The sequence below is a fragment of the Anser anser genome (assembly GCF_964211835.1).
Source record: "Anser anser genome assembly, chromosome: 15".
NCBI classification, from domain to species: domain Eukaryota; kingdom Metazoa; phylum Chordata; class Aves; order Anseriformes; family Anatidae; genus Anser; species Anser anser.
Genome location: NC_139736.1, coordinates 5,030,153 through 5,052,862, shown reverse-complemented (window position 1 = coordinate 5,052,862; position 22,710 = coordinate 5,030,153). Strand labels below are relative to the sequence as shown.

Sequence of the window (22,710 nt, the reverse complement as noted above, 5' to 3'; positions counted from 1 at the left end):
CTTTTCCAGCTTCCTCTCCCTGATATCTGACTTTTGCCCCGCATTTCCTCACACGTTGAGCAATCACCTTAAGACTCTCTTCTCATTTCTTGAATTCTTGTTTATCTCCCCGCACGGCGCAGGGCTCTGACGGGGCCCTGCCTTCCTGTCCTGCCTGGCCAGTTCCTCTGTTTACCTATAACACAAAGCATACGTTTTTTTCTTTGTTTTGCTTGTTTGTTTGATTGTTTTCTGTTTGTTTGCTTGTTTGTTTTGTTTCTAACCCAAAGCAACTACTCAATACCAGGAGAAATGTTTTCCCCTCTCCTTGCTGCCCATTTCTCCATGGTCCCAGCCACCTTCTCCAGTTCTTAACACCTGCAGAGAGCTTTGCTCCTGTCCTCACCATGGTCAATGTCTAAAATCCTTGTTGCAAGCATTAATTCCCTGCTTGGCAGAGCCTGGAGTCTCCTGAAGCCTCTAACCAGTCCCATGCTGGCCATGGTTGCTTGCAGGGAGGTAAAGGCCTCGATCCCAATGGGACGCAGAGGGGAAATGAAAATCCCTTTGCTCCCCCACCTCCCCGCGCTCCCCCATGACCTCTCTCCCCTCGGTGATCCCACACTGTTCCCTCACAAAGCAAATTCTTCCTGGATTATATTTTAATATCTGCAAAGCCTCAAGTTTGAAAGAAAAACAAATGTGAAACCAGCTCATGAATTGCCTCGATGTGAACAAGGAGAAGCCGCCTCCGTTGCTCCTGAGAGCTTGCAGAGGAGCTCCGTGAGTGGATTAGGGTGGGCAGAGCTAACAGCCACGCACTCGGACAGACCCGGGGATTGAGATGTCAGGAGCTTAAACCAAAAAGAGACAGGACGGGCACACAGTGCAAGGGGAGAGCATGATGGAGAGCACCTCGGGCACTGAGCCTCTCTTTCCCCACGCATTTTTGATTCATATCCCTGGGGATGCAGCAGGAGCACAGTCCTGAGGAAAACCTGCCTGTGGCAGCATCACACCTCCCAGAGGCTGGGATCTAGCTGGGAAACAAGGAAAAGCAGGTCTTGCTCTTCCCTGGGCTTTCCTCTTTTGCATTTGACCCAGTTTGAGCTTGGGGGAAATGACAGCTTGTCCACCGCCAGCCCTCGGGCTGCTCCCTGCTCAGCACATGGGCTCCACGCTTCCTCCAGAATAAAAGCTGTATTATTCTGTAAAACCCAGGAGAACTATTCTTGGCTAAAGTCTCTTGTCCACCAGACATGATAACCCACACCAGGATGCTGTTCCCAAATAGGGATGGCAGTTAATTCTCTGTTTGGACAGTGCCTGAGATAAACCCCAAAGAAATGTCCTTGTCTTCTTCAGATGAGGCCCTTTGAGGTCGGAGAATAAAGGGGACGCGCACAGGGACAGGACAGAGGCTGCCCTGCAGCAGCGAGAGGAGCGATCGCTTTGGCGAGGACGCCTCGTCCCGTCCAAGAGTACAAAATGCATTGCCTCCACCCTTCCTGATGTGAACCTTTCTGAGCCTCGGGGAACGGCACTAAGGAGTTTCCTCGTGTTTTACTACCAGGTTTTGATGATGGTCACTGGCCTCACTTTCCCCCAGGTGACGGGGGTGTGCAGCCGTATATTTTTTTCCACTATGGTTTCCCAGCCGTATATTTTGTGCAAATAAATCCAGGTCTGAAGCAAGGCTCTGGGTGTCATAAGCACCTTTCCACATCCCCTGCTTGTGTTCTTCCCACTGGGCTCACACATATGGGGGAGTAACTTCAAGGGGCCTGCTCAAATCCCCCAGTAGTGACCGACGCTGGGCATCCAGGTGTGAGGTTGGCACAGGGCAGGAGCTGGAAGCATTTGTGAAGCAGGGGCTGGCCCTGGACTGAATAGCATCTCGGGGGTTTTCTGGGACTGACTGAGCTGGGAAGAAATGTTCTGAACTCTCTTCTTACTGCCACATGGTTTTGTTCTGGCCTGTCTATGTGTTGGGGCTTAAAATACTCCCTTCCCAAAGGGATCATCTGTTCTTGGTTAGCTACCACAAGGCCATCCCGTGGCATGGGTGGATTTCAAGGGATAGAAGGACTTGTCATAAAAGGCTCTCAGCTCCCCAGAGGCTATAAAAAGTGCATTTTTAATGAAGCTTAAGAGGTGGATCTGAGTGCTTCTGAACAAGGCTATCCTGGAGCAGCTGGGCTGAAATGTGTTCATGTTGGGAAACCGTTTCTGCGTATGCCAATATTGCAGGAGCAAATATTGACTTACAAGTATCCCACTCGCATCTGTGAAGAATTCTTTCTCTCCTTTTCAAGTATCGGTCCTTTCCACCTGGAGCCTTTCTTCTGAACAAATGGCTGCTGTAAATTCCGGTGTTGGTAACATCCTTGTCCTCAGGCTGTGGGTGTGCGCTCAAGAGCTTTCATGGAAACACAAAGAGAAGATCACCCTCGCTGTGCTGAGACAGATACCTGCAGATTTCCTGGGGAACCTTGGACATTTTGGGTTCCCTGTCTTGAGTGGTTTCCACATCTCTTCATGGTTGATCTCTATTTCTGAGAGACCTGAAAGCTGAGAGCCTTGGGTTGGGAGGGCTGCAGAGCCCAAGCACGTCCCTCATCTCCAAGCTTGTCACACCAATCTGAAACGATTGTGCTGAGTCCCCAGAGCCATTGGGCATCGCTTGTAAGGCCAAGAGCTGTTCTGACCCGGAGGCCACTGAGCAGTTAAACTTGCAAATCGTACTGCAAATAGTGCTGTTTGCATTCACGGGGGATCAATGCCTGCAGGAGCTCCATCAGCTCCACCAGGGCTACCCTCAAAGATGCTGCACTTCGGTGTCAGAATAAGTGGCTCCTAAACATATACAAAGCAGCTTCCTCTACATATGAAGCTGCACAGCCTGAATGAAGGCTTCCCAGAGAATGCTGTGGAACAAGTGATATTTTGTAAGATGGATGTGGAGAAAGGCAAAGAAGTGCTAACATTAAGCCCTGTGCCCCCACCCCTGTTGACAGTGTGGGGTGAGAGGTGGCAGAGATGCTTGGGGGAAGCACAAGCAAGTCCTTCTGCCCCAGAGGGGCTGTGCTGGGACCCTGCAGTGTTTCTGGGTCTCAGACGGGCTGTTAAAGGGAAAACCACATGCACATTCCTCAGCACAATAGAGCCCAGCACCAGGACGATGCTGTGGTCCAGGCGCATCCTCCGAGGATGAAACCCTACAGGAATACCTGAGAGAGGAAGACTATAGTTAAACTTCCAGTTCCCCCAGAAGGTGGAAGACAATAGGCAGCCACTAAAAGGCATTTCCTGCCCTCCTATTGTTCTCCTTTCCAGGCCCTGACCAAGCTTTGCACACACTGTCTGCAGGGGGACAAACCTTCTAATTACGGCACCGGGTGACGAGCTGCGCACACCCTATTGTGTGCATCACCCTTGGAGAAGTCCCCAAGCAGCTGGACAAAGGCGTTTCTTGCACGTGTTTGCTGCTGGAGACGTTTCTCCATCATGCTGGGCTCACCAGGTCCCCAAGCAGCCCAGCTCTCCTCTGCAGAGCCTGAGCCCTGCACGGAGCTCGCATGGGGCTGGGCTGCTCGGTCGGGGGGCACACGGCATGTCCCACCCTGGCTTGGGGCACCCAGGCTGGCTCAGCTTCTGCCTGCCTTTATCTCATCCCGATTCCCAGTCCCAGCTCCCAATTAAATGGTAAAAACACGTGGGATCCAGGCCAGGCACGAATGGTTTCAGCGCAGCAATTAGCCCGACGTGAGCGAGGAACAATTAGCGCTGCTCGCTGGAATCCAGCCATTGTGCCTTTCATTGTATGTTTTTGCCTTAAAAGGGGGCCAGTGTGTTGGGAGGAGAGCGAGGGCCCCCGTTCGCAGAGCCGGGCTGACATTTGCACTATGTTAGTCATGCTACATGTCAACATTTTTGTGAGCTTTCCAAAAACAGAAATTCTAATGGGATGTTTTAATCCCGTCCTCACCCCCGCGCGTCCCCCAGCTTCCCCCCGTCCACCTCCCACCTCCCTCCTCCTCCTCCCTGCCTCGCCCGGCGCTAATACCACCCTCTCGGCTTCGGCTCCCGGAAACCGGCCGAAGCCAGAGCAGCGAAATTCCAATTTAAACTAACATCACATGAAAAATGAACTGCTGCTTTTAATCCCCTTCATGGGGGGAGTGGGAAAGGAGCAAGAGATTTCCCAGGGGTGCCGTGGGGAAGGGGCTTTCGGAGACCACCAAGGCAAGCCAGGGAAAGTGGTGGGTGAATGAATGCTGCCCCGTGCGCCTTTGGCAAAGGGCTTGGCAGCGGGAGACCCCGGGGATGAGGGAGAAGCCAAGAAGCTGTGATGGCCCAGAGAGAAGCCAAGCTCCCTGGGGGCAGGCAGCGTTTGGGAATAGCCTTGGCAGGAGCGTACCGAGCAGGGGTGACACATATCTGAGCTGCCCTGGATGCACGCGGGCGGCTGCGGGAGCTATCGCTGCTCTGGGGCTGCCCCGATCTCCCCGGGGAGCTGCGGGGATGGGGATGCTTGGGGCAGGGAGCCAGAGTGATTCTGACTCCCTGTGTGCCAGCAAATTTGGGAGATGTGGGGCGGTCGGTGGCTGTGAGCATCAAGGGGGAGGCTGGTGCCCTGTCCGTCACACATGGAGATTTAGGGAGTTATTAAGGCAGGTGCCGTGGGCACGCCCTATATAAAACCTGGCTCCTGCCTCTTCCTTGGGGCAATCTGCAAACCTGACACCAGCTCCCGGCTCATTTTCAGAGCTCGGGAGAGGAACGTGACAAAACTAGGGGCTAGGAAGGATGAGAGGCCAGAGCTGAAGGGCCAGGAGCTGCCCAGCTCCTCTGGGGAACAATGCCTGGGGGAACAGGGGGACAATGCCCGTCCCCTGCACGCAGCGCAGCAAATCCCATTTTCACCTCGTGCTGTGGCCCTGCCTGCCCCGGGGACAGGCACCTTGTGGGAAACCGAGGCACCACGCTGGCATCAGCTGGGGCCTCCCTCTGTCCATCCGTCCATCTGTGCTGACTCCCTTCCCCTCCTGTTTTTACCTTTGTTTTTACAATTCTCTCCCCAAAGGAAAGCTCCCCCCAAAGGAAAGCTCCCCCCATGCCCCGGCCTGCCCATGGAGCCCCAAGAGGGGCACCAACCATCGCAGGACCCCCCCTTTCCTCCAGCATCCCCCCCCCTCTGCGGCTGAACAGTGACCATGAGAAACCAGGCCGCGCAGGCCGCCCTGTGCCCCTGCCTTTCTCTCAGGGGCAGCGTGGCCACGGGGCCGCTGGTGTCCCCCCAGCCCCTCTCCCCCCAGCAATGGGGGCCGTGATCCAGGGGGCAGTGGGCTTGGAAATGGCCCCGGTGGGAGAAGAATGCGGGATGGGGACGAGTGAAAGGGGGGGGGGGGGGAACGGGACCATCCCCTCCCGCCACCACCAAAGCCCGAAATTCTTAGACCTGAAGGAGTCACCACCAAATTCCATTCAACTGACAGAAAAGAAATCAAATCCTTTTAAAGAGAGCCCACTTTCCCCACAAGAATGCTCCCCCGGCCTTTTGTTGCAGCGCTTTGCTTTCTCCCAGCGGCTCGGAGGAAGCCGCTCCAATACATTAACCAGTTTAACTCGCTCGTGACCCCCCCTGCCCGGCGCACAATGAGGCTCTTCGCCCGCTTTTTTCCCCGGCTCCCTTTCAGGAGCTAAATCCCCCGCTGTTCCCCGCTCGCTGCCTCTCTCGCTCAACCTTTCTCAGGCCTCTGCTTCAGCCCAGGGAAATAATAACGCTTTGCATTTCTATAGCCCCCCGGCCCCCGTGGGATCCCAGCGCGCCCTGCACAAATCGCCCCGTCCCCCCGCCCTGCTCCGAGGGGACCCGCAGCCCCACGGAGGGTTTTGGGGTCGGGGAGGGATGGTGGGGTTTGCGCCAGGTCCCGGTGTGGGAGCTGGAGCTGGGGACAGCCACCGAGGGGGACGGGGACGGCTCAGCATCAGGCGGGCACTCACAGCACCCGCAGCACGTCTGGGTGCTGGGCTCTGCGCAGCCACCCCGATGGCACCGCCAGGCCCCGTGCTACAAGGGCAGGGAGGTTTTGTGGTCCCGGGGGGTAGAAAATGCCAGGCCATGAAAAAAAAATCTGAGCCTCGCACTGGGGCTTAATAGCGCTGCCCTGTTCCCTCGCTCACACAATGGGAAGTTAACCAAGCCCAGGACAGGGAGCGCAGAAGTCTGCCGCGGGGCGCTGCCGGCTTCCTACCAGTAATTGATGCAAAGTTCCTTTTGTGCTGTCACAAAATCCCACAAAGAAAAAAAATACTGGGGGGGCGAGGAGGATGGTGTTTGCAGCAGCACCGTGGCTCCCCAGCCACCCTCCTCCATCGCATACCCTAACACACGGGGCCAAACCCCACGAAATACACACAGCACCGCGATCCCGTTGAAGCCTGTGTTTGACAGAGATTTTAACCCCTGTCCGACGAGACATGGAAATTGTCCTGCAATCTGCAGCCCCGGCACGGCGTTTCTCCCCGATGACCCAAACGCTTTATTACAGGGAATTTATTTACCCGTTTCAGCAGCCCTGGGAAGCTGTGAGCCTCTTAGGGACCACCTATAGAGCACCGGGGTCAGGCTGTGGAGGGGGCAATGTGGAAGGTTTAAACCAATTTAGAGCGACCTAATCCCACGGTGTGGCCAAATGGGAGGTGCCCCACGCCAGTCCCTGCCCTGGGTCGGTGTGGGGTGAGTGCAGCCAGCTCCATTGGAAACCAGTATGGGGTTTTGGTGAGGGTAATTTGCAGTGGGAAGGAGCTGGGGTGGTGCCTCTGCCTGCTGTTTGACTGCTAGGCTTGGCTTTGGGATAGGGGGAGAGGAGCAAAGGGCATATCCCTGAGGCTTGGATGGAGGTCTGGTTTAGGGAAGGCTGCAGAAACCCCACAGCCCCCCTGCAGCCGTGGCCAGGCTCCCCCCATGGCATCTCAGTGGATAGGTTATGGGGTACATCCAAAGCAGGATCATTTCGGGGGAGGACACAAGATGTCCCTCCTGGGCCAGCCCTGGCGTCCCTCCTGCAGAGCAGACATCACTCCTTCCTTCTCCCCCGACCCTTGTGTTTATAGGACACCCAAATTCTCCTGGCCATGGTGCCACCCCAGTTAGGGCGAGGCTCTTGGTGCCCAGAAGAGGGGCTGAATGCTGACAAACTGGGCATGGGACACTCCAGAGAGCATCCTCCCCGCAGCGACCTCCGGCTCCCAGCCCTGCAGGTGCCACCCAGCGGGGGCAGGCGTGGGGATGGCTCACCCCATCACGCTGTCCCCTTTCCCCGAGCAGCACGGTGCCTGGCCGGAGACATCTGTGTGGCAGGCGAGGGCTGAGCCAGAAGGCCAGGCGCCTCGAGAGGAAGCCTGCGGGGACACGGCCGATCCCCGGGGAGCCGCGTTCCGGCGGGACAATGCCGATGAAAGAAAGGTTTCCTCCACCACCACGGCAAGCTGGCCTCGGGAACAGGGTTAGTGTGGCCCCAGGGGACCCGTGTGCCAGTGGCACGGTGGCTTCCAGACCCCACCGCGTTGCTCGGGGCACACAGAGCCCGCATTGTCACCGGCCCCGCGGCGCCGGCCGGGACCCCAACATCTGGCCGCGGCACGTGTCCCCGGCCACCTCCGAGGCTGCGGGAGCGGGAGAGCAGCTGGTCGGGGGACAAGTGTGTTTCCTCCCCTTTTGGCTCGCGGAGAAAGGCGCTCTTTCTTCACTCGGAGTTTTGCCGGTCGGGCTTTTCAGCTGCCTCTCGAGCCACGGTTTCTGTGCCATCGGGTTGGAGACAAAAGGCGCCCGAGGAAAAGAAAGCCGAGGCTTGAAGGCCGGGCTCTGCAGCAATAGCGGGAAGTGGTGACTGTGGGATTTGGTTCCTGTGTTTGTATGGTCTAACTGCTTTATTTTATTTTTTTTTCTTTTATTATTGGAGGTTTCTTTGGCAGGACAGGTCCCTCCCCAGACGTGGGCAGTGCCATGCAAAACCAAACCCACGTCCACAGCCTCCCCCAGCACTCGCAGCCCGGGGCCAGGGTTGGAGGGCTGAGCGGGGTTATGTAGATCCCAAACCCAGCAGAAGGCAGACGCTGGGGCTTGCCCGAGGAAGCTGCCTCCCTGCTTCGTCCTGCCTGGTATTATGAGCATTGTTTATGCCGTGCCAGAGATGAATGGAGCACGTGACAGCAGGAAAAATGCAAGTTGGACAAGGGCCCTGCCCAAAAATGCAGCAGCCCCTGATTATGGCATTACCGAGCAGCCCAGGCCCAAACCCAAATCCGCCTCCCTGTAGCAGACACAGCATGCGGTGGGAGAGAAAACCCCGAGAGCTCCCTGCCTGGCGAGACGGGGATAAGGGGGGAAAGAAACCCTGGCATTTGGCGTCAGTAAAATAGCAGGTTGGTGGCACATCCAGGAGCACTTCCCAATCGGTTTTCCCTCGCAGCCCCCACTTTTCCCACCGCCTGGCGGGGAAAACAGCGTCTCGTTTCGCAAGGCGTCGTTACCATGGCTAGCAGTCACTGGGGACACCCCTGCAGGATTTATTTTCAGCCTGCGCCGTGGGGGCTGCCCACCGGCACCAGCTCCATACCAGCCGGGACGGGGTCTGCCACCCTTGCCACTTCCTCCAGCTCTGCCCAAGCAGGGCAGGATCCGACCCTCGCCTCCCCATCCCCAATTTCCTCAGCAGCCTGGTGGAAGCGTGAGGGGCGCGGGTTGGCCGAGGGCTGATGGCGTATGGGCACCGGGGTACCCCGATGGGGGGCCGGGAGCAGCGGGCAGCCCCCTGAGCCCCCCGGGGGGGGGGACACGGGGGACGTGGCTGTGGCACAGGCGACCCCCGAGCAGGGGGCTCGCAGGGGGCGCGCAGGGGGCGTGCAGGGGGGTCGCAAGGGGCGCGCATGGGGCTTGCAAGGGGCGCACAGGGGGCGCGCATGGGGTGCGCAGGGGGCGCGCATGGGGTGCGCAGAGGGCGCACAGGGGGCTCGAAGGGGGGGCGCAGGGGGCTCGCAAGGGGCGTGCAGGGACAGGGGCAGGAGCAGGGGCTGCCCACGCCCCACGGCCACGCGTGGGGGCGGTACCGAGCCGGGCCCGCCCCGGGTGGGCCGGGGGCGGTTTAAAAGCGGCGGCGGCGGCGCGCGGCGGGGACGGCGGCGGCGGCGCGGGTGGAGCGCGGCAGGTGGCGGAGCGGGGCGGCAGGGAGGAGGAGGTGGAGGCGGAGGCGGAGGCGGCGGTGGAGGAGGTGGTGGAGGAGGATGCTGAAGAGCTGCGGCAGGAAGCTGCTGCTGTCCCTCGTGGGCTCCATGTTCACCTGCCTCCTGGTGCTCATGGTGGAGCCTCCGGGGAGGCCGGGGCTGGCGAGGGGAGAGGCCGGCGGGGCGCAGCGGGCGCTGCAGAGCCTGGGGGCGGCGGGGCAGGCGGCGCAGGGCTCCGGCGGCCTCCGCAGCTTCGCCGATTATTTCGGGAGGCTGAGCCGAGCCCGCCGGGAGGTGCCCGCCGCCCCCCCGAGCCCCCCCCGGCCGCCCGCCGAGGACATTTCCCCCCGCGACGTCTTCATCGCCGTCAAGACCACCAAAAAGTTCCACAAGGCGCGCCTGGAGCTGCTGCTCGACACCTGGATCTCCCGCAATCGCGACATGGTAAGGTCGCGACCGGCGGGGCAGGGCCGGGGACAAGGCGGGTGTCACCTCCTCCGCCCGCCCGCCCGGTGGCACCGCGCGCCGGGGGTGTTTTGGGGGAGATTCGGGGGGTTTTGGGGAGGGTGAGTGATGGGTGTGGGAGTGATGGAGAGGGCTCGGCCACCCCTGCCCCGGGCTCCCCGTGAAGTGTGGTGCACAAAACTCAGCCCTCGGCTCTGCCCGGCTGCCTCGAAGGGTTTCCAGTGGGGAAACTGAGGCACGGTGCAGGGTACGGCCCCGGAGCCCTCGTAGATTGCCCTGGGGGGTCCCGGGGGTGCAGGCACTGGGCTGCCCAGGGGACACCGGCCTCAGAGAGCCGTGCCCAGGTTCCCGGTCCCCTCGGCAGGATCCGGGCAGCACTGGGGGCTCCCACTGGTCTGCTCCGGCTCGCCTGTGCTGGGGCAGTTGCAGCCGGTGCCAGCCCTGAGCTTGGTGACACCCCGTCCTGGCAGCCCTGCTGTGTCCTTCAAGCTCAGAAAGAGATTAAAAAAAAGAAAGGGGGGGGGGCTTTCTTAGGAAATGTGCCGTGCCATCTGCTCTTAAGGCACTCTTTCTAGCCTTAGTCAGCTTCCCGAGTAAGTTACGCCTCGTCCTAACCCTCCCGTCCTACTGTCTTCACGTGTTTCCTCCTGGCCTGGAATTGTTCCTCGGTGGTTTTCGGAAGCCTGGAGTGGCTGGGAGGGAAGAAGGGGGCTCGACCTGCCCGTGCCTCCTTCCTTCGCTCAGTTCCCTTGGACCTTGTGGGCGCACTCGGCTCCTGCGCGTTACTCCAAGCGCGCTGACTCTTCTTTTTTGTTTTTACTTTTTTTTTTCCTCCTGTGGATCTTGTCCTCTTTTTGCTCAGGTCGCCGGGACTTGGCAGTGGCTCTGCCGTCTCTCCCTGGTACGGTTATTTAATGGAAGCCTCTTTTATGCTCCGCTGTCACTGTGAGGGGGTGGAGAGCGGTGGTGGTGGGGGAAACGCTCTTTGAGCACCTACAGATGATCCTGGGAATGGCTGGTCTTCCCCCCTCCCCTCCCTCCTGCGAGCCCCGGCTTTCTTCTGTTTTTTTTTTTGTTTTGTTTTGCTTCGTTTGTCCGTTTGGATTCCCAGAGACCCGAGCCTCGGCTCTCACGCTGTCCCCCTGGGCAAGCTAACAAAGCCCCTTTTCTCCCGGCGCAGAGAAAAGGCTTCGCAGCCTCTTGTGTGGCACTTTCCATGGGAACGGGGGAGCCGGAGCCGGCCGTGTCCAGGTCAGGTTGCCTAGAGATGAGGGCCATGAAGCCAGGGGGGCCGCAGCCCGGCGAGGTGCCCGACTGACAAGCCAAGCCGCTGAGTGACGGCCCTTGTGCAGCACTTGAGGACAAGGAGCTGCGGAGCGAGCTGGAGGCGGCGCAAACTCCCGCGGGGACGGAGGGGACGAGCCCGCGCGCTGCTGGCGTCGGCTCCAGCCTTCCCCCACTGACCCTGCCTCTGCATTGGGGAAACTTTAGGGCACCCTGGGCTGCTCCGTGCTTGGGGCCAAGCTGTCTGGTGGTGGTTTTTTGGTGTTGGTGCCGTGTGGCTCCTCTCCATCCCTGCCCTGTCCTACGCGGTTCGTGCATCACCTCCCCGCTGGTGCCCCGGGTTGCGGTGGGGCTGCCTGCGCCCCAACGGCTCTCTTGGTCTGAGTCAGGCCCGTCTCATCCCGGCCCTCTCACTTTCAGCACAGGGGTGTGTGGGGGAAGCCCCTGCCTGAGGGCTGAGAATCCCCTTGCCTGGCGCAGTGCCTCCTTCCCCCCTTTCCTCCTCCCGAAGTCTCTCTCGTGGCTCTCGGTTAGCCAGGCTCCATGGAGGGGTGATGCGAGCTCTGGCAAGAAGGGGTTAAATCTGGCAGGTAGCTCCAGCCTGCACCCTGGCAGATAGGGGGAATAGCTATTGTGTTCTTCCTCCCCACTCTTTGTTCTGCCTACAATAGCCCCTGCTTCCTGTGGTCTGTCCCTTCCACCCCGCTGCAATGGGCTCATGCACCGGGCACCCCCTTCTCCTTCCTGCTTTTCTCTCTGCACAGAGGGCAGATCTCGGCTGCCTTCAGAGCCTGCTCCCTGCCTTGAAACAGCAAGGCCAGACAGGCGGCACTGGGGAAGAGTTGTGGGGTTTTCCCCTCCTCGCTTTGGGGAGCTTTTCCAGCTGTCTCGGCATTTGTATCCTTAGGCCGTTGGAGTGCAGCCTGGGGGAAACTTTACACTTGAAAGAATAGAGGGGGGAGGAGGAAAGTGGCCATTATGCACGAGTCCTGGATGCCAAGCTAGTCCAAACCACCCAAACCCACGGGTTTCCTGCTCAGTCGGGTGCTTTGCAGTGGCAGAATTGCACGAGAAACGTCCAGGTCCCTGGGGCACCGAGGGCAGCGGGTGCTCGGCGCATGCTGCGGTGCCTGCAGGCTGTGCTGGGCTGTGCTGGGCTGTGCTGGGCTGTCATCCCGCCTGCGTGGGAGCTGCTCATTTCCCCCCCCCCTCCACTTGGCATGATAATTGCAGGCTTTGAAAAATTCCTGCTCCAGGCGCCTGCATTTGCCTTCCGGAGAGCACGCTCCTCCGCTGGCCTGGCGGCTCCCAAAATTTCTTTAGCACCTTGGCCAGAGTTCGTGTCCTCGGGGGGGGGAAATGGGCACGTGTCCTGCTTGGGTGCCCCCTGGGGAGCTGGGGTGGGGGAGGCTGTTTGTGCCTCCTGTCCCTTGGGTCCCTTCCATCCCTTGGCCGTGCCCTGGGGTGTGCTGAGCACTGCTCAACTTGGCTCACGTGTGAGCATCCCTCCCTGGGCAGCCTGGGAGGCAGGGTGGTTGTGGGGGGGGTGAGCAGGGACAGGGCGCTGTCAGGGCCGTTAATTGCCTGCCTGTTAATTGCCTGCCCGTAACGATGCTGCCGGCCTCGGCACAGGCAAGCGGCGTGCGTGGAGCGCCGGGCGGGAGGGCGGGGGACCCCGGCTGCACAATGAGCTCATTGTTTGCACGGAGGTTATTAAAAAATTATAGCATTTAAAATTACAGTGGAGGATTCTTCCTCTTGCTGCAAGGAGCCAGGGGGAGGAAAGGCCCTCGGCTTCTCGCCAGAGCCTTGTGAGCCCCTTCCCTGGCTCTGCGGGGCTGTGCCAGCCCGGACCCCATCCCGGGGAAAGCCATGGGGACAGGGACATGGCCGCTGTGCTGCTCCCTGCCTGCCGAGGCGAGGTGGGGACTTTCCCTCCCAACCACCGCGGGCTGGAACGGGGCTGTTTGCAGCAAACATCTGCTGGAGGGGACAGAAAGCTGGGCAGAGACCTGCTCTGGCAGCGCCCACACCTCCCCGAGGGGCTGCTCCTCCAACGCACCCCATCCCGGCGGGGGCTTCAAACCCAGCACCCCTTCACCGCCTCGCCCCAGGGCCCTCGTGCTGAGCGAGCGGCTGCTTCCCTCTTTTTCTTCGGGTGAAAGGGGCTGCCAGCCCCCCCGGGTGCTGCGGGGGGGGTGCTGGGGTGCTCCATCCCCTTCCAGCATGGGGAAGTGAGATGTGATGGGGAAGGCGCTGGATTTGTGAGCTGTGGGGTTGCGGGGCTCTCCTGGCCGAGGTTCCCGTTTTTGGCAGGGGAAGGGGGGGGGGCAGGTGTGATGTCTGCTGGGTGTGCGTCAGCCCTGGCAGCCCCCCTGGACCGCTTTGAAACGTGGCATAAGAGGAAGAAGGCAGGCTGCCCCCACGTCTGGCCCGGCCCACGGGATGCTTTGCACAGCACCAAGCTCAGAGCAACCCACGAGCTCGCTCAGAGGAGGGGAAATGAGTCACTGCGAAAGGAGAAATGGAGGGGAGGGTGAAAAAAAAAAATAATAAAGAAACGGCCCTCCCCAGGGGACCAGAGGCGGCTGGGGGGCTCCCATCCCCGCGCAGGCAGACTGGGGGCTGCCACCATCCCCTGGCCATGGGGACCCCGGGGTGCCTCTGTGCTGCCTGGCCACATTGTGCGGGGCTGCGTTCAGCGGGGGCAGCTATTGTTCGGCGGGGATTTGGCATCCTGTGTTTCTTGAAGTTGCACTTTGGAGAACAATGAGGCTTCCTGCGCCTCCCGGGGCAGGGGTCTGGGCAGGCAGGGCGGCCGCCAGCGTGCTGGGAGCGGGCCCTTCCTCTCCTCTGCCCTGCAGGGAAATTAACTGTGTGGGGTGGCAGGAGGTCTCGGACCCCATCGGTGACATAGCTGGGGATGGGGGAGATGGGGAGGGGTAAGCGCAAGGGCTGGGGGCCCTCTGTGTGGGAGAGGGGCTGGTGATGCCGCTGTTGGGGCTGGCTGTAGGGGACAGCTTGTGGCTGCGGTGTCCCATCCTGCTGCAAATGGGTCCCCGCGTCAAGGCTGTGGCTGCTGCGGGCTGTGCTGGGTGAGGGTGCGAGGGGATGTGACAGCACGAAGCCTGCTTGGGGTGCTGCCCCTCACAGCCAGCCCTTGGAGCTGCAGCTCTGGCCGTGTTTTGCCTGGTCCCAGCTGAGCAGGGACCAGCAAAGCCACCGGCGGGGTCCTGCCTGTGTCCTTTTCCCCATCCCTGGGCTATACTTGCAGAGCCCAGCCCCATCCCTGGCTGTAGGATGGTTGGTCCCAGGGGAAGGCTGAGCCACGGCTTCCCCCATCCCCTGGACGCGGTGCCTTCTTGTCCCTCTCCTTTCCTGGCTCCTTTCCTCCCCAGTTCCCTGACACCTCCAAGTGCCTGATCCTGCCCGGAGCCAGAGGGCTGTGCACGAAGGGCACGGCTCCTGTAGAAGAAAGGCAGATAAATAAATTTTAAAAATATATATATTTTGGTTTTGATTCAAAATACCTGGCTGGGCTCTGGCAGCGGGAGGTGGGGAACCTGCAGGGTGACGTGCAGGGCTGGGTGCCCCTCTGCTTGGTCCATGGTGTCCCCAAGGTGCCACCTGGTCCCACCTGCCCTGGGAAAACTGCGGGGGTGTGCCCAGGGAGAGGTGGGGGGAAGATGGCTCGGTAGGATGAGGGCTTTCGGTGCGGGCCGGCAATAAACAATTGTCCCGTGGCCTATTTATAGCGGCTGGGCCGGAGGATGGGCTGTGGGGTTATTTTTGGAGCGGCTGAAGGCACAGTTGCTGGACGGCGCTTCTGATCTAATCAAGCAAACATTTTCAAACGTTTTCTGTCTCGCCTGAGCAGAGGCACGGCTGGAGGTGGATGGGGACGTAGCAGGCCCCACGCGCCTTGGGGTGGGTGAGGCAGTGCTTGTGGTGTGATCATCTCCACCATCCCTGGGCAGCTCCTCCTGACAATCCTGGGGTGCCAAGGACGCCCTCGGCCCTGCAGCTGACGGACCGAGGTCCCCATCCCACAGCCGTCCCCTCCTCGTCAGCAGGTCCCACATCTTCCAACCCTTACCGACCCATTTAGGGGCTGACCCTTGTCCACCCCAAAACCAGGCACGCACAGCAGGCGCTTGGCCGTGCATTTGTGAGAACTGCCTTTCCACCTTCTCCACCACACTTTTTTTTTTTCTTTTCCCCTTTCCAAGCCCGAAAGGTCACTTGTAGCCCTGTCCCCAGGAACGCACCCTCCCATTCATCCCTCCAGCAAGTCCCTGCTCTCCCCGCCGCCCTCGCTGCTCGCCCGGGCCCTGAGCAAAGCCGGCGCCGGGTTAACCAGCGCAGCTGTATGCTAATGACTGCTGCTGCCTGCTTAACTCTCCTCCACTGAGTAAAGTCAGCCCCGCGCACCCGCTATTGTCGTGGCCCCGCTCTCTCCTCAAACAAACCACAAAACCCCAGCGCGCTGCTGGGGCCGGCTGCCCGCGGGGTGGCACCGAATTTCCAGCTCGTCTGTAATTCTTCAGCCCCAGCGCTCGGGCCCCGTGCCCCCCCCCCTGCCGCCTCCTGCCTCCCCCCCCCCCAGCCCTTTTGTCTTTCCTCCTTTGCCCTTTTGTGCACGTCTGGTTTTTAATAGCGCTTGGCAGCTGGTTGTGGTTTCTCTCCCCCAGCTTTGTTTGCTGCGCGCTGATTGATCGCGGTGCCTTTCCCACCCCCTATTCTCTGCTCCTGCTTCTCGCCCTTCCCCAAATCCAGGCCGAACAGCGGCCCCCGCCCCCCCCCCCCTTCCCCGGGCGACATATGCCAGGAATTAGCTGTGTAAATAGAGGAGTGCAGCCGGGCGGGCAGCTCAGGTGGTGGGGGACGGTCCCCTCCTTGGAGCTGGCCGGAGGCACCCGTGGGTGCCGGCTCCTCCACCCCAGGGGTGTTGTGCAAGCGGCCGGGGACCGCAGCGTGCTGTTGACACAGGTGGGGACATGGTTGGCACCTGGTGCCGTGGGCAAACACACCTGCCTGGGGAGGGCCCAGGGATGCTTTGGCATCCCTGCTGCACGTGCCAGTCCCTCCAGCTGGAGTCTGAAGTCCCTGCTTGGAAGGAGGGAGCTCTGGAGCTGCACCCGCTCCCCGCTCCTCTCTGTGTGTCCACCTCGTGCCGGGTCAGCCCTTGCCTCTCCCGAAATCCTATATGGGTGCCAGCGGGCTGCTCCACGCCACTGCTGCCCCCGTGGGAAGGGCAAGAGGATGGGGATGCTCCAGGCTCTAGGAAGGAGCTGTGTAAATAGAGGATTGATCCAAGCCCCTCAATACAAGGGCAAGAATGTTATAGGGCTGCTCAGCACCCTGGTGCTGCTTTGGGTTCTAGGCAGGAGGGAGAAGTCACCGACTGTGCCCCATGGGGACTGATCCCTCGCTCTGCCCTGGGTTGCTGGGACGTGTCCAGAGCCATGTGGCCTCAGCCCCACGGTCCTCAAAGGTGTCTCATCTTCTCTTTCAGACCTTCATCTTCACAGACGGGGAGGATGAAGAGCTGAAGAAGCAAGCACGTGAGTCAGTGGCCCTTGGCCCTTTGTGTGTGTGTGACCTGGCTGAGTGTGGCGGGTGCCTGGGGCTGTGCTGGGGTGTTCCTCCAACCAGGGAGCATGGCTGTTGCGTTGCATGCCCTAGGGAATGCCAAAAAACAGTCAAAAACATTGCAGTTTAGACCCCGGGGTTTCGTGGGGACGTTTATCTGGCAGCCGCTGCCCGGGGTCGGGGTCAGCTCAGCCTATTCTCCCCATGCAAATGACTCCCTTTCAGGCCGGGAAGCGATTCCCTTTGAGCTGGGCAAGCAAATAACAGGTGGCCGCTGTGAGAAAAGGCAGTGGGAACAGAGCAAGGGCTTTGGCTGTCGCATCCCGGGTGGAGAAGCCAGCCCCATTCCCTCCTGCCCCTTCCATCCATCCTCCTTGCTCCCAGGGTGCTAGGGGCACAGGCGGGGTGATGTCGGGTGGCATTACACGTAGGGTGGGAGCCCTGGGATACTGGGATACAACCCCATTTCGTCTCACGTGCACCTAAGAGCCAAAGTTTGCTTTTTGCCCAAAACAACATGGCACAGACACCACCGAGCATGAAGCCCGTGGGGTTTCGTCCCCCCATCATACCTGGGGTGAAGCGTCCTCGTCTGGGGGGAGCGTGATGCCCCAGCACCGGCGTTTTAACCCCAATTCTTCCCTCAGGAAACGTCATCAACACCAACTGCTCGGCCGCCCACAGCCGCCAGGCCCTGTCCTGCAAGATGGCCGTGGAGTACGACAAGTTCATCGAGTCCGGGAGAAAGTAAGCGGTGCTTGGGGACGGGGTTTGCCTTTCGGGGCTGTAATTCACCACAGGGCCTGGGCGGCCCTGGTAAGGCGGGGAGCTGCCCCGGCCCAGCGTGACGCGGTTGCTGCCGCCGCTGCAGGTGGTTCTGCCACGTGGACGACGACAACTACGTGAACGTGCGGACGCTGGTGAAGCTGCTCTCCAGCTACCCCCACACGCAGGACATCTACATCGGGAAGCCCAGCCTGGACCGGCCCATCCAGGCCACGGAGAGGATCAGCGAGAACAAGATGGTGAGGGGGGGACATGACGGGGGGACCGCCGTGGCAGCAGCGCCCCGCGGGAAGCTCCTGTGGTGCTGGAGGGGAGGGAGGTTGGGGCTGGTTTAATGCGGGCCGGGGTGTGGGCCAGCCCGAGGAGGTCTCACTGCCTTTGCTTCCCCTCTCTCGCAGCACCCTGTGCATTTCTGGTTTGCCACGGGAGGAGCAGGGTTTTGCATCAGCCGGGGGCTGGCGCTGAAGATGAGCCCATGGGCCAGGTAAGAGCGCTGGCATTGCTCCCCCAGCGGGACCCGTCACGGTCCCAGCGGGGCACGGAAGAGTTGACAGCACCTTTGGGGATGTTTGAACATGTCCCACCACCTGGCTTGCTTTGCCTTGATGGGGGCTTCTGCAGGGGCTTGGAAACGAGCTAGAAAGGACCTCAATACCCCTAATTGCCTTTTAATTAGAGCCGGGCCGGGCGCCCAGCAGCCAAGCGCAGGCCCCGCGGGGTGCCCACATCCCCCCGGGCCTCGCTCCGCTGCAGCTCCTCTTTGTCTCCCCACAGCGGGGGCCACTTCATGAGCACGGCGGAGAAGATCCGCCTGCCCGACGACTGCACCATCGGCTACATCATCGAGTCCGTGCTGGGCGTCAAGCTCATCCGGAGCAACCTCTTCCACTCGCATCTGGAGAACCTCCACCAGGTGCCCAAGACGGAGATCCACAAACAGGTAACCCTGCCCCGAGGGCCCTGGGCTGGATGGAGGGGTTGGGATGGTTGGTACCTTCGTATGGTTTTATCCTTTGTGGTGTAGGCACGCAATGGGATTTTGGGAGCCTGGGAGCAGGGTCTGCAGGGTTGGGCCCTGGAGCTAAGGGCTGAAATCCCCAAATGAAGTGCCCTACAATGAGATTTTCAGCTGAGGCTCGTTGGTGGGATCCCTTTGCAGTGCAAGGAGGGGTCACCTTTACCTTGAGCCACCTAAAAATTGGGCATCTCAGCCGAGACATGATAGATGTGCGAGCCCCATCAGCCTGTCCCAGGAGGCTGTGAGAAGCAGGGTGAATTTTGCAGCCCTCCGATCGATCCTCGTGGCCACGTCGGCTGCTTGACCCTCCCGTGCTTTCTCCCCTAGGTGACACTAAGCTACGGCATGTTCGAAAACAAACGCAACTCCATCCACATGAAGGGAGCCTTCTCCGTCGAGGAGGACCCATCCAGGTGAGATGGGGGGGTCCCATCCCACACCCCGCCGGCAGGGACCCCCCTCAGGGCCGTGCCACCACGTGGCCACCACCACCTTGTGCTCAGCACCGCTCTTCTCCTCCGCAGGTTCCGCTCCGTGCACTGCCTGCTGTACCCCGACACGCCGTGGTGCCCCGCCAACGTGGTGTACTAGGGAGATGCGTGTCCCCTCCCAACCTCGTCCCGAGTCTCCCCGGTATCCGACGGGCGTGCGGGACCTCGCGTGTGTGCGTGCGGCCGTGTCGGCCCTCCGGCCGGCCGTCGTTGCTGTGGTATTGCACAGTGTGTGTGTACTGAAGGCTGCTGTGCGGCCCCTTGTCCCCTGCCCTGCCTGCCCGGCCGCGCGCCCCCGCTGCCCGCTCCGGGACGGCGGGCACGGACGGGTCCTGAGCACTTAACCCCGGGGCACGGGGGGGCTGCCTCGCCTGGGTCGAGCCCCCCGCCCGCCGGCCAGCCCCGCGCCATGCGTGGGGAGCGGCAGCCGGTGCTGCGCAGCTCTGCCTCACCCTGGCTTGCTTTTCTTTCTTTCCTTCCAGATGTTAAGGTGGTTTTTTTTTTTTGGTGTGTGCCTCCCCACCCTCAGCTCTAACCCCTCCTTGCTCCCGCAGACCCCTAACCTGTCCCCATCCTTTCTCCCAGCCCCCAAAATCTCAGCATTGAGGCTCTGGCTCCTCACAGGCAAAGTCTTTATTTTTTTAACCTGGCCACGGCAAATGCTGGGACACACTGCAGTGCTGCAAAGCTGCTGGGTGCTCATCAGCTACCACAGAGGGAGACCGTGGGGCAGACGGGTGGCTTGGCAAGCCCAGCACCACCAGCATTCGCTCCATTCCCCAGAGCTCCCTACATCCGCTGAAATGTTTTCAGCGGCGTAAATCTATGCACTATTTATAGAGACTAATTTAAAGGCTTTCTATAAATACGGGGGGCGGGAGGAGGGCTTTTCCAGAGCTGTGTTTGCGCAGCGCTGAGGTGTCTCCCTCTGGTGCCACCTCCCTGCCCGACAGCGGGGTGGCTGCGGGTGCAGGCAGGCTGAGCACGGGCACCCTGCGCCTTTGCAAAGTAGCACTTCAGGGTCTGTCCTTGTGGGCCATGTGGGTGTCCCCCCACCACGCATCCTCCAGTGGGTGCTGCTGGGGTGGCTGCAGTGCCCGAGAGGTGCTTGGCTGGATGGGCACCCACCGCAGGCCGGCAGCGTTTCCCAGCCCGGCCATTGCTCTCTGCCAGTGGCTGGTGGGCAACGGGCACCCCAAAAGAGCAGATGTCCCCCCACACCATCGCAGGCTCTTCCCCTGGCTCTGCTCCTGCTCCTACATGGGGTGCATCCTGCAGCAAGGCCAGCACTGGGGGACCAAAGAGCGGTGTCCCACTCCTCCAGGCACATCAGGAGCAAAAATGGTTTGGGAAATGCTGCCAGAGCAAAATTTGCCGTGAGCCAGGGATGGATTTAGCCCAGCGCTGGGCAGTGCGGGCAGGGACAGGGGTCCTGCATCCCCCCGCGGCCACTGCCAGCCCGCACTCCCCGGGGAGAAGCGGGCAGAGCTGGAGCCGAATGTTTCCAACCTGAAGCTGAGTGAAGATAGCCCATAATGGGTGCGTTGTAAATATGTTATTGTGCCAGTATTTTTTTACTGTGCCTTTTTTATATATAAAAAAAAAAGACAAAAAAAAAAAAACAAAACCAGCAACATTAAGAATTATGTAGATTTTAAAATGCTTTTTATACGTTTTCTGTGGATCAGAAAAAAAAAAAAAACAACCTTCTGATAATCTGTTTAAGAAAGAAAAAAAAAAATTGCGATGTCTTGTAACTATCACTTACCTTAATTTATATGTTCCAGTATCTGGAACGTCACTCTGTGCTTTTTGTAACTAGGATGTGTTTAAAAGCAATAGGTGTGGGTTGGGGAACCAGCATGGACAGCGTGTTCTCAGGGACTTGAACCCGATCGCTGCCACGGGGCCCCCGTGGGAGCCGTCACCAATAAAGCAGCTTTTTGCTGACCACAGTCACCTGGTCCTGGGCTCCGGTGTCTCTTTACAGATGGGCTGCGCTTGTTTTTGTCCCTAACGAAGCTCTCGGGGATGCAGGGAGAGGCTTTGCCCCTGTATCCCCCTCTGTTCTCACGGGTACCGGCCCCTTTGCATCCCACGGAGGGGGGGGGATCATCTCCTCCTTCCCTTCCCCAAAAGGCTCCATCAGGGCTTAGCACCTCGGGAATGGGTTTTCCCAGGCTCTGGGGTGGGAGCGGAGGTGGGGGCGAGGTGAGAGCCGGTTGTTAGCAGGGGGGTGTTAACAGCCGGCCGGCAGGCGTGTGCGTGGGAAGGCCGGGGGCTGCGGGGGGCCCGAGCCCCTTCCCTCCGACACCAGGAACCGCCGACACCCAGCCTGCGTGTGCTGTGGCACCAGCGGCAGGTCTGCCCCCCTGCTTCCTAAACCCAGCGCTGTTTGTGCAACCAGAGCAGCTTTCATCTGCCACAGTCATCTCCTTCCCCAGCCCCCCCCCCGCCTTCCTCTTTACCCAGCATCTTTTATTACCTTTTTTTTTTTTTTTTTTTTTTTTTTCAAGGCACACACTTACTTTACAGTTTCGCTTGAATTTCTCGGTTATCATGGGTTGGCCTTGCTAAAAATACATCCTAGCAGGAAGTCAGCATGTGCTAAAGCAACAACCCCCTCCCCCTGACACACACACACCCACACACACCCACACACACACACACCCACACACCCACACACACACACACACACACCCCCCTTCAGGCAGCCCCAAAATGAACCAAAAGCCCCCCCCCCCCCCCCCCCCCCAAGCAGCCCCCTCTGGGGCTGCTGCATGCAGAAGGGAACCGAGCATCGCCCTAAACTGGCACCCCCAAAAAAAGGGAGAGACCAAAAGTGCCCTGGACAAAGAGGGGGTGGTGGAAAGCGAGCCCTGCGAAACCGCCTGGCCCCGGCCGTGCAGAGGGTGCAGGGTTTGGCACCTCTCGGTCCCCTGTCCCCGCTTCACCCCCCTGCACCCCTCCCGGCACGGGGTCACAGAAGGGAAACTGCGTCAGGCGCAGGAAGCCGTGCCACCCGCCGCTCGCCCGCGCGTTTTCCTATTGCTCATGGGGCCGCGGGCACTTCCCGGCAGCGCGGGGTCGGGCTGGAGGAGCCCCAGGCGCCCTCACCCCTTCCGCAGCCTTGCCCTCCCTGGGTCATCCAAGCAGAGTGGGTGCCAAGGGCACGTTTCTGGCAAAACCAGCCCAAATCCTGTGTTCACCATCATCATCGTCATCATCCTCCTAAGGGGGAGGCCAAGGGGAGACGGAGGCTGCAGCCGGGTGCTGGGATGGGGCTGTAGGGAGTGGGGACCCCCCTTGGCAGGGGGGAAGGCTGGGTGCTGCACTGTGTCTGGAGGGTGGGGGGGGTGTTAAAACATAAAATAAAATAAAATAAAATAAAATAAAATAAAATAAAATAAAATAAAATAAAATAAAATAAAATAAAATAATAAAAGCACCCCAGCAAGCCTTCAGGAGCAGCTGAGGCAGAACACAAGCCCGCCAGTTCATCCCACACCAGGCTCCCAGCCTCCTTACCCGCGGGCTGAAAAGTAAATAAATACAGGCATTAATAAACAAAAGGAAAACAAAAGCAAGCCCTGCTGCTCTCACATACTTGGCGGGCTCATCAGGCCAGCCCGCTTTCATCTGCGCCCCCGGCGCTGGTGTGGGACGTCCTGTTTACGATCGCTGCAGCTGGGGCTGCTCCCAATAACTCGCGGTACCTTTTGGAGCAAAACTGTTGGGACAGAGGGAGAGGACGAGCCTGGCTCGGTGGGGACATGTCACCATGTGGGGACCTCTCTGTGACACCGCCGTGCCCCAGAGATGCTCCAGCACTGTGCCGAAGGCTTCCCCGGCCCCCCCAGGGAGGAT

At 60.1% G+C, this 22,710-nt stretch overlaps 1 protein-coding gene and 1 long non-coding RNA gene across 2 annotated transcripts; both read left to right on the top strand.

Annotated features, from left to right (window-relative positions):
* Positions 1-9,141: 9,141 nt before the first annotated feature.
* On the top strand, positions 9,142-20,800 carry LFNG (LFNG O-fucosylpeptide 3-beta-N-acetylglucosaminyltransferase). Its single transcript, XM_083800603.1, has 8 exons — positions 9,142-9,651; positions 16,472-16,520; positions 17,196-17,295; positions 17,420-17,573; positions 17,733-17,818; positions 18,109-18,274; positions 18,680-18,765; positions 18,877-20,800. Exons 1-8 carry the CDS (start codon positions 9,268-9,270, stop codon positions 18,941-18,943), a joined length of 1,092 nt encoding a protein of 363 aa, XP_083656729.1. The 5' UTR covers positions 9,142-9,267; the 3' UTR covers positions 18,944-20,800.
* LOC310882192 lies at positions 9,658-12,960 on the top strand. Its single transcript, XR_014572836.1, has 2 exons — positions 9,658-10,573; positions 10,853-12,960. It is a non-coding gene; the product is annotated as an uncharacterized lncRNA (long non-coding RNA).
* Positions 20,801-22,710: the final 1,910 nt, after the last annotated feature.

Bases quoted from the DNA above. Each gene is read 5' to 3' on its own strand.
- LFNG (XM_083800603.1), top strand. From the start codon at position 9,268: ATGCTGAAGAGCTGCGGCAGGAAGCTGCTGCTGTCCCTCGTGGGCTCC. The intron at 16,521-17,195 runs GTGAGTCAGTGG...TTCTTCCCTCAG, and splicing joins AGAGCTGAAGAAGCAAGCAC to GAAACGTCATCAACACCAAC. The intron at 17,574-17,732 runs GTGAGGGGGGGA...CCTCTCTCGCAG, and splicing joins GGATCAGCGAGAACAAGATG to CACCCTGTGCATTTCTGGTT.